This window comes from Rhinopithecus roxellana, chromosome 5 (genome assembly GCF_007565055.1).
Source record: "Rhinopithecus roxellana isolate Shanxi Qingling chromosome 5, ASM756505v1, whole genome shotgun sequence".
In the NCBI taxonomy this organism is placed as follows: Eukaryota; Metazoa; Chordata; class Mammalia; order Primates; family Cercopithecidae; genus Rhinopithecus; species Rhinopithecus roxellana.
Genome location: NC_044553.1, coordinates 80,332,961 through 80,348,346, shown reverse-complemented (window position 1 = coordinate 80,348,346; position 15,386 = coordinate 80,332,961). Strand labels below are relative to the sequence as shown.

At 46.5% G+C, this 15,386-nt stretch overlaps 1 protein-coding gene across 8 annotated transcripts in view; it reads left to right on the top strand.

Annotated features, from left to right (window-relative positions):
• Positions 1-15,386, top strand: part of RGS6 (regulator of G protein signaling 6) — a 626,178-nt gene that overhangs the window by 587,288 nt on the left and 23,504 nt on the right. For 4 of the 8 annotated variants that reach the window (XM_030930576.1, XM_030930575.1, XM_030930577.1 and 1 more), the window contains exons 16-17: positions 8,226-8,315; positions 12,074-12,127. In XM_030930576.1, coding sequence (XP_030786436.1) covers positions 8,226-8,315; positions 12,074-12,127 — 144 coding nt within the window. Of the gene's footprint in view, positions 1-8,225; positions 8,316-12,073; positions 12,128-13,532; positions 13,683-15,386 lie in introns of all 8 variants that reach the window. The other 4 variants (XM_030930579.1, XM_030930578.1, XM_030930580.1 and 1 more) reach the window with 2 other exon arrangements.

Below are 15,386 nucleotides of genomic sequence, written 5' to 3'. Positions count from 1 at the left end.
ATTGATTCTAGTTGGTTTTGATCCTGCTTTAGCATCCTAGGCAAGCAGAGGTCCCCTGGCCCAAGAAGAGAAAATGAAAGTGTAGTGGCTCATCGGCGTAACATCCCTGCACTACAGCCGTCAACCACTCCAGGGATATGATGCCTCCCACTGCTGAGGACTCTAGCTAAGACACCGGTGTGATTTAGAGCCCTAGAGCATAGGTTTATCATCATATAGAGAACCACCCTCATCTTCTTTGGAGGAGGTGCCTCTCCACTGCATCCCAAGGTGGGAGTGACCTCTGGTAGTTCTGCTTGTTCATAGCCAACTCAGTCATCTCTATTGCAGAAAGAGAGAGAGAGAAAGAGGGCAAGAAAGAGAGTAAGAGGGAGGGAGAGATGAAGGAAGTGGGAAGGGAAGGAAGAAGATAAGGCAAGACAAAATAAAACAAGACAAGACAAAGCAAGAAAGAGAGAGAGCACGTGAGCAAGTGAGCACGCTTTTTCTCCATCCCCTTAGGAATTTACTCTCAGCAGGGGCTTGGCTTGGCTGGTTTTGCCAGTGACTCCCTTGCACTTTGCAGATTCTGAATATACATTTCCCTTAAGACTGGTTGTCTGCAGAATAGGGGAAACAAATCAGCACCCCCATAAATCAGCAGAGGTCACTGCTAAGAGCTTTGTACACTTGCTGTCCCTGGCAGAGATAAACTCATTGCATTTGGGAAATGGCCAAAGACCCTGAGTCCAATCTTAATTCTCATTCCCAGAAAAATCTCAGTTCTCTGTTCACTCACCCCCTGTTTACTGTCTTTGTGTTTCCTAGACAAAGCTGGCAAGGAGGAAAGAACACAGTTCCATAACTGGATCATCAAAGGCTGCATTTTGTTGCTTAGGGGAGGAGTTGCAGGGCAGGAAAGAGTCACAGATCCCTAGGCTGTGGAAAAGAGAGGCCCAGGCCAGAGGGAGGCTGAAGCCATGAGGTCTGCACAGGGTGTGAGAGATCTGCAGAGGTTCTCAGATTCTGTATTTCTCAGACCTGCACCTTGGAGCTGCTATTATTGCTGTGGTTGGTTGCTCCCTTGAAGGGTGGTTGAGGCTGTTATAATGGTGGTCAAGGGCTAGCAATGGGGTTGGCACGGTGAGACCACCTCACAGGATTCATCCTCCAATAGGTTGTGTTCTTATCCTCTTATGTTTCCCCCCACATCCTCACCTTGATGTCTGGCTTTGGAGTTGGCCATATGCCATGGAGAAGATGGGAGTGGTGCCTAAATTGCTCCTCTGACCACATGGGCCTCCTGGGAGTGGACCACCTCTCTCTGCTGCCCTTTCCTCCTTGCCCCTTGATTGTCTTTCTCCTCTGATAGATCAGACTGTGAAGCTGCAAGACCAGACCCTCCCTCCTGGCAATTCCCACAGAATTAGGAGACATATTTCTGTCTGTCTACTCAGATCTTTCCACTTTGATGAGAATCTTTCTGGTTGGTAGACCACCATTCCCCACTTGTAGCAGGATAGGTCATCCCCGGGTACACCCATTCATACCCTGTGCTTGTACTTCATCGCTGCAGCCCTTAGCAGAATTGGCTAAATGCATCTCTGTGCAAAGTCTATCTTGCCTAGTTGGATCTAAGCTTTATGACATTGGGGACCTATTTGTCTTATTCAGGCTGTTATCTCACTGTCTGACACAGTGTCCTGGCACCTAGTAAATGCTCAATAACTATTTGCTGAATATTATTTTGATTCAATGTTTAGGCATCTGCTTTATCCTGCTCTATTTTGATTGGCAAGTTCTTTCTCTTCATGAACCAGGCTTTTCCTTCCTACAGTGAGTCTATAAGAATTAGCTGGATCAGAGGGGAAATTTGTTGCTGAGCCAGAAGAGCTGACTAGGAGAGGCTTCCTCACTGCTCATGGGGCAGCAGAGGGGTATTGTGAGATATTCATTGGGGATTTCAATTCCTTTGAGAAGTCAGAACAAGAAGCAGGGAATTGTTGCTTTGGAGAAGGGTCTAGAGAGGGTCCAGGCACTATGATAGGCTTTTCCAGATGACTCAGGAGCCACCTGACTCTGTCAGCCAGAAAGAAGCGATGCCTGATACAAGGAGACAATGTGTCATTTTTACTCTGGACTAACATTTGTACCTAAGCTTTAAATGTTAGAATAATTTGGCCGGGTGTGGTAGCTCATGGCTGTAATCCCAGCACTTTGGGAGGCCGAGGCAGGTGAATCACTTGAGGCCAGAGGTTTGAGACCAGCCTGGCCAACATGGTGAAACACTGTCTCTACTAAAAAATATATAAAAATTAGCCAGGCATGGTGGTTCATGCTTGTAATCCCAGCTACTTGGGAGGCTTAGGCAGGAGAATTGCTTGAACCCGTGAGGTGGAGGTTGCAGTGAGCCAAGATCACACCACTGCACTCCAGCCTGGGCAACAGAGTGAAGACTGCATCTCAAAAAAAAAAAAAAAAAAAAAAAAAAAAGTTAGAACAATTTGAAGAGATGACAAATGAAAGCAAAGATCAATGATACCCCTCAGCCTGGGCTCCGAGACCATTAGGGATGGCTGAGCCAAGATACTCATGCTCCTCTGAGCTGAGTGTAATCCTCATTCTCCTGTGCACAGAGCAGGAATTCGATGCAGTCATAAACCCAAACGAGTATGGAGCCAGTAAACTCGCTGAACATTAAATTCCAACAGGCATTTCAGTGAACATGTATATTCAACTAACATCTGACCCTGTGCTAGACACCGTGCATCTGTAAAAGATAAACACACACTGTTCCTCAAGGCACTTAAGAGTGAGCTGGATTTTTGTCTGAAATTTTCAGAAAAACACTTAGTGAAGTATGTTCACGCTAAGTTTGTTAAATCAGAATACGTCTGGACTATCCAAGTAGCCTCAGAACCAGGCCACTATTTGAGGCTGGGTGCAGTGGCTCACGCCTGTAATCCCAGCACTTTGGGAGGCTCAGATGGGCAGATCACTTAAGGCCAGGAGTTCAAGACCAGCCTGGCCAACATGGTGAAACCCCATCTCTACTAAAAATACAAAAATTAGCCGGGTGTGGTGGTGGGTGCCGGTAGTCCCAGCTACTCGGGAGGCTAAGGCACGAGAATCACTTGAACCCGGGAGGCAGAAGTTGCAGTGAACTGAGATCGCACCACTGCCTGAGTGACAGAGCGAGACTTTGTCTCAAAAAAAAAGAACCAAGCCACTGTTTAATTTCATTTGAGTCCTTCCAGTGGGTTTATTCCCATTAGTTGGGTAACTCCTCTGCTTTTGTAAATATGAGGGTATCTCAGGAAGAATGAGTCCCAAAACAAGATTCCTTGGGTTCCAACCAAAGATGAAACCAAGAGGGCCTCACATGTGACCAAGACATTTTCTGCTTTCTACTTTCACTTTCTTTTTGTTTATTTTTTAAATCGAGATGTAAAAGTTGTATGTATTTATGGTATACAGCAGGAAATTTTGATATATGTATACATTGTGGAATGGTTAAATCAAGCCATTTAACATATGCATGGCCTCACACACTTATTGTTTATAGTGAGAACACTTAAAATCTACTCTCTTAGCAATTTTCAAGTATGTAATATATTGTTTCTAACTTCAGTCTCTAGTCACCATGATGTTCAAGAGAACCCTTGAACTTATTCTCCCTCTCTAACTAAAACGTGGTGTCCTTTGACCAATGTCTCCCCAGTCCTTCCCACTCCCCACCAGACCCTGGTAGAACTGCCATTCTGCTCTCTGCTTCTGTGAGTGTGATTGTCTTCGATTCCATATACAGGCACACCTCATTTTATTGCACTTCCGTTTACTATGCCTTATAGATACTGTGTTTTTTACAAATTGAAGGTTTGTGGCAACCTCGCATCAAGTGAGTCTATCAGCACCATTTTTCCAATAACGTGTGCTCACTTTGTGTCTGTGTCACAATTTGGTAATTCTTGCAACATTAAGCTTTTTTATTATGGTTATATTTTTATGGTCATCTGTGATGGTGATCTTCGATGTTACTGTTGTAATTGCTCTGGGGGTGCCCAACTGCACCTGTATGAGACAATGAACTTAATCAATACATGTTGTGTGTGTTTGTTTTCTGACTGCTTTACCAACCAGCCATTCCCCCCATCTCTTTCCCTCTCCTTGGGCCTCTCTATTCCCTGAAATGACAACTATATTGAAATTGGGCTAGTTAATAACTCTGCAGTGGTCTCTAAGTAACAGTCACATGTCTCTAACTTTAAATCAAAAACTAGAAATGATTAAGCTTTGTGAGGAAGGCATGTTGAAAGCCAAGGTACACTGAAAGCTAGGCCTCTTGTGCCAAACAGCCAAGGTGTGAATACAAAGTAAAGGTTATTGAAGATTAAACATGCTACTCCAGAGAATGCACAAATGATAAGAAAGCAAAGCAACCTTATTGCTGGTGTGGAGACAGTTTTGGTGGTCTGAATAGAAGATCCAATCAGACACAACATCCCCTTAAGCCAAAGCCTAATCCAGAGCAAGGACCTACCTTGCTTCAAGTCTTTGAAGGCTGAAAGAGGTGAGGAAGCTGCAGTAGAAAAGTTTGAAGCTAGCAGAGGTTGGTTCAAGTCCATAACATAAAAGTGCAAAGGGAAACAGCAAGTACTGATATAGAAGCTGCAGCACGTTATCCAGAAGATCTAGCTAAGATCATTGATGAAGGCAGCTACACTAAACAACAGATTTGTAGTGTAAACACCCTTTTATTGGAAGAAGATAAATCTAGGGTTTTCATAGCTAGAGAAGAGAAGTCAATGCCTGGCTTCAAAGCTTCAAAGGACAGGCTGACTCTCTTGCTAGGGGCTAATGCAGCTGGTGACTATAAGTTGACACCAATGCTCATTTACTATTCTGAAAATCCTAAGGCCTTTTAGAATGATGCTAAATCTATTCTGCCTGTGTCCTATAAATGGAACAACAAAGTCTGGATGGCAGCACATCTGTTTGCAGCATGGTTTACTGAATACTTTAAGGCCACTGTTGAGACCTACTGCTGAGGAAAAAAAATAATATTTCTTTCCAAATGTTACTGTTCATTGACAATTCTCCAAGCCATCCAAGAGCTCTGATGGAGATGTACAAGGAGATTAATGTTGTTTTCATGACTGCTAGCACAACATCCATGTTGTAGCCTATGGATCAAGAAGTAATTTCAACTTTTCGAGTCTTATCATTTAAGAAATACATTTCCTGGCCGGGCGCGGTGGCTCAAGCCTGTAATCCCAGCACTTTGGGAGGCCGAGACGGGCGGATCACGAGGTCAGCAGATCGAGACCATCCTGGCTAACACAGTGAAACCCCGTCTCTACTAAAAATACAAAAAACTAGCCGGGTGAGGTGGTGGGCGCCTGTAGTCCCAGCTACTCAGGAGGCTGAGGCAGGAGAATGGCGTAAACCCGGGAGGCGGAGCTTGCAGTGAGCTGAGATCCGGCCACTGCACTCCAGCCTGGGCGACAGAGCGAGACTCCGTCTCAAAAAAAAAAAAAAAAAAAAAAAAAAAGAAAAGAAAAGAAATATATTTCCTGAAGCTATAGCTGTCACAGAGAGTGATTCCTCTGATGGATTTGGGCAAAGTAAATCAAAACCTTCTAGAAAGGATTCACCCTTCTGGTTGCCATTGAGAACATTCGTGTTTCATGGAAAGAAGTAAACATATCAACATTAATGGGAGTTTGGAAGAAGTAGATTCCAGCCCTCATGGATGACTTTGAGAAGTTCAAGATCCCAGTGAAGAAAGTAACTGCAGATGTGGTGGAAATAGCAAGAGAACTAGATTTAGAAATAGAGCCTGAACATGTGACTGAATTGCTACAACCTTATGATAAAACTTTAGTGAATGAGGAGTTGCTTCCTATGGAAGAGTAAAGAAAGTGGTTTCTTGAGAATGGAATCTACTCCTAATGAAGACGCTGTGAACATTGGTGAGATGACAGCAAAGAATTTAGAATATTGCATCAACATAGTTGATAAAGCAGTGGCAGAATTTGACAGGATTGACTGTAATTTTGAAAGAAGTTCTACTGTGGGTAAAATGCCATCAAACAGCATCACACCCTACAGAGAAATCCTTTGCGAAAGGAAGAGTCAATGGATGTAACAAACTTCATTGTCTTGTTTTTAAGAAATTGCCACAGTCACCCCAGTCTTCAACAATCACCACCCTAATCAGTCAGCATCCAACAATATCAAGACCCTCCTCCAGCAAAAAGATTAGGACTTACTGAAGGCTCAGATGATCCTTAGTATTTTAACAATAAAGTAATTTTTAATTAAGGTATGTACCTTGATTTTTTAGACATAATGTTATTGCACACGTCATTGACTCCATATAGTGTAAACATAATTTTTATGCGTACTGGGAAACCAAATATTTCTTATGACTTGCTTTATTGTGGTGGTCTGGAACCAAACCCACAATATCTCCAAATTCTCCCTACTTAAGTGAAGACACGTGGTATTTTGTCTTTCTGTACCTGACTTATTTCACTTAACATAATGTTCTCCAGGTTTGTTCATGTTGTCACAAATGATAGGATTTCCTTCTTTGCTAAGGCCAAATAGTATTCCATTATGCCCATATACTGCATTTCCTTTACCCATTTATCTATTCATTGATGGACGCATAGGTTGACTCCATATCTTGGCTACTGTGCTCTCCCTTTCTTTTGTGCTGGGTAAGGAGTGAGTCTTGGTGAATCCTTGTCATTGCTCTGGCTTTTTCTGGCCAGACATCTCTAAAATGTGTCTCCCAACTGATGGGAGGTCTCTGCCTTCTCCTTCCATCCCTTCCCTGGAAAGAGCACCGAGGAAGAGGTCCTTAATGACCAGTCCTGCCTCTCAGCTGAGCACTCTCCTCCTCCCTGACCAGCTCTCCATTCCCCTCACCACTAGGGCCTTTGACTGGCTTCATGGGAAGAACAATGAGCATACATGGGGGAAGATGCTTCCTCCATCAGGACAGCCACTAACTAACGAGCCCACCATCCCCAGTGAAGGCCAACCTCCCTCCTAACACATTCTCTCTTGGAACAGCCAAGCTTTCCTGTGCAGCTGAGCTGAATTCCACTTCAATGGATAAATAATATTTTGTTCACTGACAAGTCCTCTTTTCTAATGGACCAGGATTTTCCTACCCTTGACGAGGACAGATCTGTTTGGAAGGGACTGCAAGTTTCTAGGAATTAGCTGGAAATCAGGGGTGAAATTATTGGCCAAGGCCAGAATGTATAACAGATGCCCCTAGGAGCCAAGGAGAAGAGGTGGCACCTTGCTGCAGTACCTATGCCTCCTGGGTGTTAGTTACATATCCTGTGATGTGGTTGCCAAGAACTCCTTCTAAGATGAGGTGGTGGCCCTGAAATGCGCAAACTGACCCAATTGCATTATTGCCTGTTTTTTTTAATTAAACTTTTTATTTTGAGATATGCATTGATTCTGATGCAGTTGTAAGAAATAATGTGCTGCTTACCCAGTTTGCCCCAAAGGGAATATCTTGCAAAACTATAGTGCAATATCACAGCTGTGATATTGACATGGCTGCAATCCCCTGATTTTATTCATATTTCCCAGTTTTACTTGTGCCCCATGTATGTATGTGTGCATTAATTCTATACAACTTTATCACATGTGTTAAGACGTGTCAAAATACGGAACCATTCTGTCACCACAAAGATCCTTCCTGTTGCCTTTTATAACCACACCTCCCTCGTTCCCTCTCCTCCTTCATCTTTAACCCCAGCAACTACTAATCTGTTCTTTGTCTCTATAATTTGTCATTTCAAGAATGTTACATAAATGAAATAATATGGTTTATAATCTGGAGCTTGGCTTTTTCACTCTTCCTAATTCCCTTGAGATTCACCCAAGTTGTTAGGTAGAAGAACAGTTTGTTCCTCCTCATTGCCGTGTCTGGTTTTAATCATTAAGCACACCAACATGGCACTCAAGCCCAGTTACAAATCCTTTGGGACATGATCCTCAGGGATCTTTTATTCTAATAGAGCACATATGTTTTGTTTGGTGCTTCTGAGTTTGGTGGGGCGGGGTGGGACATGTTGCAAGTTCTTCCAGGTACATGCAGACATATCTAGGTTCCTTCATCTCTTTCCCCAAAACAGTGATCAATTTGGATTGTAATATTCTTTAGCACTGGTTGACAGCCCTTCCTTGTGTCTCCTTGTCACCTTCCTCTCCAGGAGCACATCTACAAGCTGATGAAGAGTGACAGCTATGCCCGCTTCCTCCGGTCAAATGCTTATCAGGACTTGCTGCTGGCCAAGAAGAAGGTATCTTTGGGAAGGGCAGGCTTGCTCTTCTTAGCACTGTTGACTCTTGCCTGCTGCTTGCTGCTGGTTTGAAATGAGAATATCATCCCTTGGGTTTTATTTATTTCCTTTTTTCTTCTTTCCCTTCTCTATCTGCTCCCATTCTAATGGAAAACAGTTAGAATTGTCACCACCCCAGCCCCACTGCAAGGTCCAGGATGGGGCATCCTGCCTCATCCCTATTGCCTCTCGCTGCATGTCCTGCCCATGGTAGGGGTGGGTACATAGGGTGACGAAACACCAAGGCCACAGTGGCTCAGCACAGGAAGTCAGGGCTGGCCGTAACCCATGTAAAACCTTAGGACACCGGAGAGAGCCCCTCACTGCAAAGTCCAGCCCGCTCACCTCAGACTTCTCTCCCTGACCAGCCCAGACAGGAGTATGAGGCCAGGGTTGGGGCAGTTCCCTCACTGGACAGAAAGCCTTGTCAGTTTCAAGAGCACGATCAAGTACCTGAAGTCATCCTGGGGTTTCTCCCTCCTTGACACCCCTTTCCTCTCCCTCACCTGCCCCACGGTGTTGCCTTTCTCTCTTAACCAAGAAGTAACTGCACCCAGCTCCTTCCTCCTTCTCCTTAGAACTCAGCCATGGTTCCTTGCAGCCCATGGAGTCATGGATTTGGGGCGCAGGGGCCCTCAGCATGCAGGTGAGGGGTGACAGAAGCAGCTAGATTCCTTGGAAGAGTGGAGGAAGAGCAGGCAGGAGAATAGGGTCCAGGAAGGGAGTGGAGGGCAAGAGAGAGGGCTCCTGGTTTCAGTATACCTGCCCACCCTTTGTGCTTTTCAGTTCTGATCTGAGGCCCATGTGTGGTTAAGTGTGGCTCAACTTGCACCAAACCCCATGACTTCTGTGCCATGGCACTTAGGAGCACATGCAACCCTTTCTTCTCCCTCCTGGTCTCCCGGCCCCAGGTCCTAAGCACGTGGTTGCCCATCACACGCTCTCCGTTGGGCTGCCTCTCAGCCACGCAAACCTTCTCTCTGTGTGCTGTCACCCTCATGTGCCAGGATCCTGTCTGCGTATCTGGTTGGGACCACACAACTCCAGAGTCCTGGAGAGCGTTTATACCCTGCTCTCCTGCCCTTGTGTAGCCCTGGGAAGAGGCCATAGAGTCTGAGAAAGGGAAGAGGACTTCTGGGGCATCTCAATTGTCAGCAGCCCAGCTCTCTGGGTTTCCTACATCCCTCCCCTCAGGTGTGGCTACTGTGATGGGCATTGTGGAGCCTGGCCTCCTGTCGACTCCCCTGATGGAGGATGTCAATGGAGGGGCTCTTTTGGAGGAGGCTGATGCCCTCACACATGGCTCTAATGCCCATTTTTTCTAAGAACTAGAGGAAAGAAAAGTTACAGGAACTTTTGATAACTCCAGCCCAGATCTCATGGGTGAAGGTCAAAGTAAGTTTTTCTTATTTTCTGTGGCTCAAAACACCTGACTTGATCACAATTTGGTGACTTTCTAAGGCTCTGGCAGTTTGACCAATCTGGGCCTATCTACACAGCTTGAAGAAGAGAAGCTAGAGGCCATTCATTCTCCTTGTGGGTCTGAACACAAAGGAAAAATGCACCCCAAACCCTGCAGATCTGTGTGCAGACCCGGTGGTTGCAGATCCTCCCTTCCAAGAAGAAAACCTCTCAGAGGAGGTCATTCGAGTGAGGAAGGAACTGGCAACCTGTCTGGGAAAAGTTCCTTAGAATTATCCTCCCAGCTCCCGGAGTAAGGGATGTTCTTGAGACAGAAAGCCCTTGCAGATACCAACAACATCTCAACACCGAGTTGTTTCCCAAAACAGTGACAAAATGTGCTTCCTCCTTCTATTTCTTCCTGAGAGTCTCCACGTATGGATCTGATTTGTAACTCAGCACTTTCAGGTAGGCCTAGAGTATTCTTCTGATTTCATGGACGGGTTCACCGTATCCAGGTCATAAAAGGTATGTGAGATTCGCAACCTCCAGTGGAGAGAGGGAATATGAATCGGCCTCACTTTTCTGCTGAGAACTGACCTGGATGGAGTCCTGAGGCACAGCCTTCTGATCCTTCATCCCTGATTCAGCCTCTTTTCTAATATTTTCAAAATAAATGGTAGTCACACCGAAGAACCAGGTTCTCAGGGCGTAGGTGAGCTGAGTCCTGAGGGCTACTCTAGGAAACTTCAGTACCAATGATGATGGTTTTCCAGGCAGTTCAATGGCCAGTGCAAGGCAGAGGAGCCCAAGTGAGCCAGACCAGTGGCCACCCTCTGTGAGCCAGAGGACAGGAATGATAGGCCGAGAATGACAGCCGCAGGGCCCAGGACTGGCCTGACTTGAGCCAAGTGTATGCCACCCAGGCTGGCCACAGGGTTCAAGCTGAGTCCTGCCATCCCCAGAATAGACTTGGTACCTGGGGCCAAGCATGAGTCCTTCCATTCCTAGTACAGGAAGAAAGCCCAGCCCAACTCTGTGGTGGTGTGTCATTTGTGTTTATTTTCCTTCTGCAACCTCCCGTCTGTCTGCCGACAGCCGGCTCAGCTGACAAGGGGCCCAGCTGCCAAGGAAGCCCCCTGACTTCATCCACACAGGCGGCTGCCTTTGGCCTGTCCCCTCTGCTTTCAGCACAGTCCGCACACCCACAGACACCAGGCTGCCTCTTCAGCTCCCTCATTTCACTTATTTGCTGGGTGTATGTGTGTGTCTATGTGAGTGTGTGCACTCTCTGAACTTCTCAGCCTCGGGCTCAGGACCCTGGCATAGGCTCCAGGATACACTAGCAGGTATTTGGGCGGTCATTCTACTCTCCCAGAACCCCTGCAGGTAGGAAATGTGGGGTGAAGGGAAGGTCAGGAGCACCCCATACCTCTCTTCCTCCTGTAGTAGGAGGAGGTTAGGCCTGGAAGGACATTCAAGGGCTTTGCCTCTCCTCACCCCTGTTCTGGGCACCCCAGCTAAGAGTTCCCCACGATGGTTTCTGAGCTTCCTCTAGCCTGTTGTATGTACATCTTGGCAGGTGTTAGGTCACCTTTTAGATACTGAGAAAACATTTTGTTTCTCAGAACAATCCCCATGTTATTGTCTTCTGAGACCCAAGACCCTTTGTCCATGGCAAAGGCTATGAGTAGACCCTTCTTGCTCTAAGGACACAGAACGACAGTCACTAGAAAGTCACTGAAGTTAGCAATCTTTCTGGCTGCCGCTGGGCAGGGGAATCTCAAGAGAGAAAACAGTCCTAAGGCAGACTCATGGATGAGTAGATGACTTCGCTTCCCCAGCAGCCACTTCCTGACGTCCCTCCCACACCCCGCTGGCCCTCAGAGCTAGTCTGTTCTGTGTCAGGACTTGGTGCCCCCACCACCAGGACTCCTGCCTGTGGGCACAGCAGGTTGAAAGCAGCAAGCAAGCTGCTCAAACCCACCGACTGTGGTCCTGTGCAAAGTCGTGATGGTTCTGATCCAAGCCCCGCAAGCATAATTCATGGCCCCTGGAGAAGCAAAGCCCCCTCTCTGCTCACTGCTCCAAGGAGGTGGCACCATTTCTCGTGGGCTTCTGTCTTCTGTCTCTCCCACTGACTCTTCCAACAGCTCTGGCTGCTTCTCTTTTCCCATTTTTCACCCCATTTTGCTTTGGTTTTTGTTATTCTTTAGCTGCGGCTGCTGCTGTTTGGAAACCACGTGTAAGCTGAAGATTTTTTTTTCTGTATTTTTCTCCCTACCTTTTTTTTTTGTTTGTTTTGTTTTTTCCTAAAGCCAGAAAGTGAGCAAGGTCGTAGAACTTCCCTAGAAAAGTTCACTCGCAGTGTGGTAAGTTCAGTCGGTTTTCTTCCCTCAACTTTTCTTTTGATTTTGGTTTTGGTTTTTTCTTTCTTCTTTCTTTCATTTTTTTCCCCCTTCGGTTGTTGTTTCCTTTGGGGTGGGAGGGAGTCCAGTGCTTTCTCCCTTGACTCAGCCCTTTTCTTTTCTTTTGCGAGTGTCTGCAGCTTCTCTTCTAGGGATGAAAATGCAAAAAGAGCAAGCGGCTCCCTCTGCAGAAGGTGCACACTTGATTGCCCAGCCTCAGGCCTGGGCATTTGATCTTCTGTTTAGGGCTTTGAGGAGGAGGGACTCTGCTGCCCTCGGGGCTGTGCGGTTTGTGCATCTTCTGCAGCAGCCCAGGGAGAAGCCATCGAACTATACCGTGAAATAAATTGGCTCAGAACCGTAGCTCATCGAAAAAAAAACAAAAAAAAAAGCCAAATTTCCCTCTGTGAACCCTGGCAGTCACGCCGGTGTGGGTCGTGAGCTAATGTTGCTGTGTAGGTGGCTTTTGCTGTGTGCAGAAAGCGGCCGTGCTGCATGGGTCCTGGTGATGTGGCCTAGCTGGCGTGTGTGTTAGTCGCCTCTGCATGAATCCCTTCCAGCCCCCATCAGCCTCACGTGCACAGTGTGACAGGGAGAGGAGGGAAGTAGCTGAATCCCTGCGGCGTCCTGGGTACTCCCCCCCGGGGGGCGAAGATCCTACCGGCCTCCTCAGGCCTTGATTCTGACAGGCTGGGTAAAGATGGGCTTCAGATTCCTACAGGTTCATGGTATGCCCCATCTAGAGAGTGGTAGAGCTCCCCACAGTGGCACATAAAGACAGCCGTGGCAACAGGCGGGAGTGGGGAGTCCATGGCTCTTCCCTGGGGTGCATGGCTGAGACTCTTGACCATGGTTTGTAGAACAACACAGGCCAATCCCCTCTTTCAATGCTGGTCGCCCCAAGATTTGAATGTCGAGCTCAGTGCATGAGAAATACTCAATCCCACTGAATCATGGGGCCATCCTATAACATGAACATCAAACCAGAGGGAACCAAGATAGCAACCAGGGAGCAGGGGTCCCACGCAGGGAACAGGCCACATTCCCTTCCCAAAGGGTGGCAGCCCGTTGATACTGACTTGCCTTTGTTCCACCTCTGTTGAAGAGGAAAATCCTTGTAAAACCTGACTACTGTGTGACTGGTATACATATTTCATCCTTTCAAGAAAAAGTCTAAGGATCCTGGGTTGAAAGCAACCTAGTCATTTACCTGTCATAGCCAGATGCATTTTAAGTGCATTTAAACATTATCTTGAATTTGCTACGTGTAAACATCAAATAACTCTAGTAGGTGGCAATTAAGCGTCGGTATTCATCCCTTCCGTGCCTCAATCTTCCCTCTCTGTGGCCTTTCCTCATGAGAAATCAGAACGTGCAGAACACAAGGCCTGTGGGTGCCTCGTCTGTCTTCATGGCTGGTTTGCCATGGCCATGTGGCTCCGCACACCAAGAAGCTGTCAAGGGCTGTCAGAGGCAAGGCCTCTGGGACTTCCTTCGCTCCACGATGGCCTGAGAGAAGGTAGTGGGATCCCATCTCTCTCTCTGTCTCTTTTGAGGCCTGGTTACTACGCAGGTAGAGGATGTTTAGGGATTTTGCTGACAAGCCAAGAGTGCCTATGACTCTCAGGTACAAACTGTAAGCAGAGCCTTGACAGCCCCCCGGAAGCTCTTCAGGGTGACCGTGCAGGCCGCGGGTGTGAGAGATGAAGCCTGGTACTTGGACAAAATGTCCAGACATCTTCAGGCTGTTTTTCAAGAGAAGTGAGTATCAGGAAAGGCAAGAATGGTCTCGCCAAAGCTCTGTGAGGAGCGTTTATTGATTTCCCTTCATCCCAGAAGTGGTGTTGGCTTGGGGGTTCTCCAAGGTCTGTTAGCAAAGCATTTGGAACAAGAAACCACCATGACACCCCTAAGTGTCTGAAGTGTACACATGGGAGAGCTTCCAGAGAGAGTTTCAGAGCGAGCTGAAGGAGAAAAATACCCTAAGCTCCTGAGGGTATGGATAAAAGGCCCAAACTAAAAAAAAAAAAAAACAAAAAAACAACCTGAGTTCCTAAATTCCTTGCTGTTCTTTTATGAACAAGAGACTGTAATAGGTGATGCATTCAGAATTTGGGGTTCCAGTGGTAGAGATGTATTGCCATCCATGCTCCTCATGCTTTTGGGGTGACACCATACCCCCACAAGATGTGGTTAAGTTTGGGGATATGGTCCATGGCTATAGAAGTTTGGGGATATGACCCATGTGTTGGCTCTCAGATTACTTAAGGCTGGAACCCAGGAATCTGGTCTCAACAGCCCAGTGGTCTCATCAAACAGAACTAACTGACCAACCACTATGCCTTGCAATTTGATAGCCATTCTCTGAATACCATATGCATTAAGTACTTGATTTCTCTAAGAGAAGATCTACGTGAATGTTTTATCTGCTGTATACTGCAAACTATAAAACTAAATGGAAGGCTAGTTCAATAGCATTCCCGTGTTGCTGGGAAAGATGTGCAGAACATGACCCACGTCATGGGGCTAATAATGGAAATCGGGGAGTGAAGCGGGGCAGCTCATGGACCAAGAACCAAAAACATGAGGCCAATTGCCGTTTAGGATTAATTGATGGCAAAAAAAAAAAAAAGTTGATCCAGGTGATTGGATAGCTCATTCAGCTGGAGGCTTGTCAAGACTGAATCTGAATTCAGAATTTCTACCCAGAACATGCCAATGTCCTTTCTTTTCTTGGTAGAAGAGAAGCACTTGGAAAAAACAAATTGTTCTTTCCAAGTCTTATGTCATGCCATGACATAGAGGGATTATCTGTTAAGACCACACATGACCCCTTTTCCATGAGATCCTAAGGAGACATTTAATATGGTTCATGGAAACTTTTAGGGCCATGTTAGTCTGGGTGCCAAAGGGGCCTGGCACTCCCCAGTCAATAGAGAAAGTGCTGTGTGAGCTTCTCTTTCCAATGCAAGCTTCATTCCAGGTCACTCAGGACTTGGATATACAAAGCAAATGTCTGGGGATGCTGTACTAAGCATTCTGTCATTTTGCAGACTGAGACCACAAACCCTGCTTATTTGATAAGGTAGGCCCAGGTTCTGAACTAAACATGACTAAAGTCCATAGCAGGATGCAACTAGCCTACAATGCACATTCATCCAAAATGGAAAATAAGACTCCCTCTGGTGGGCCCAGCCCCACAGATGCCCAGCTGGCCAGGCAA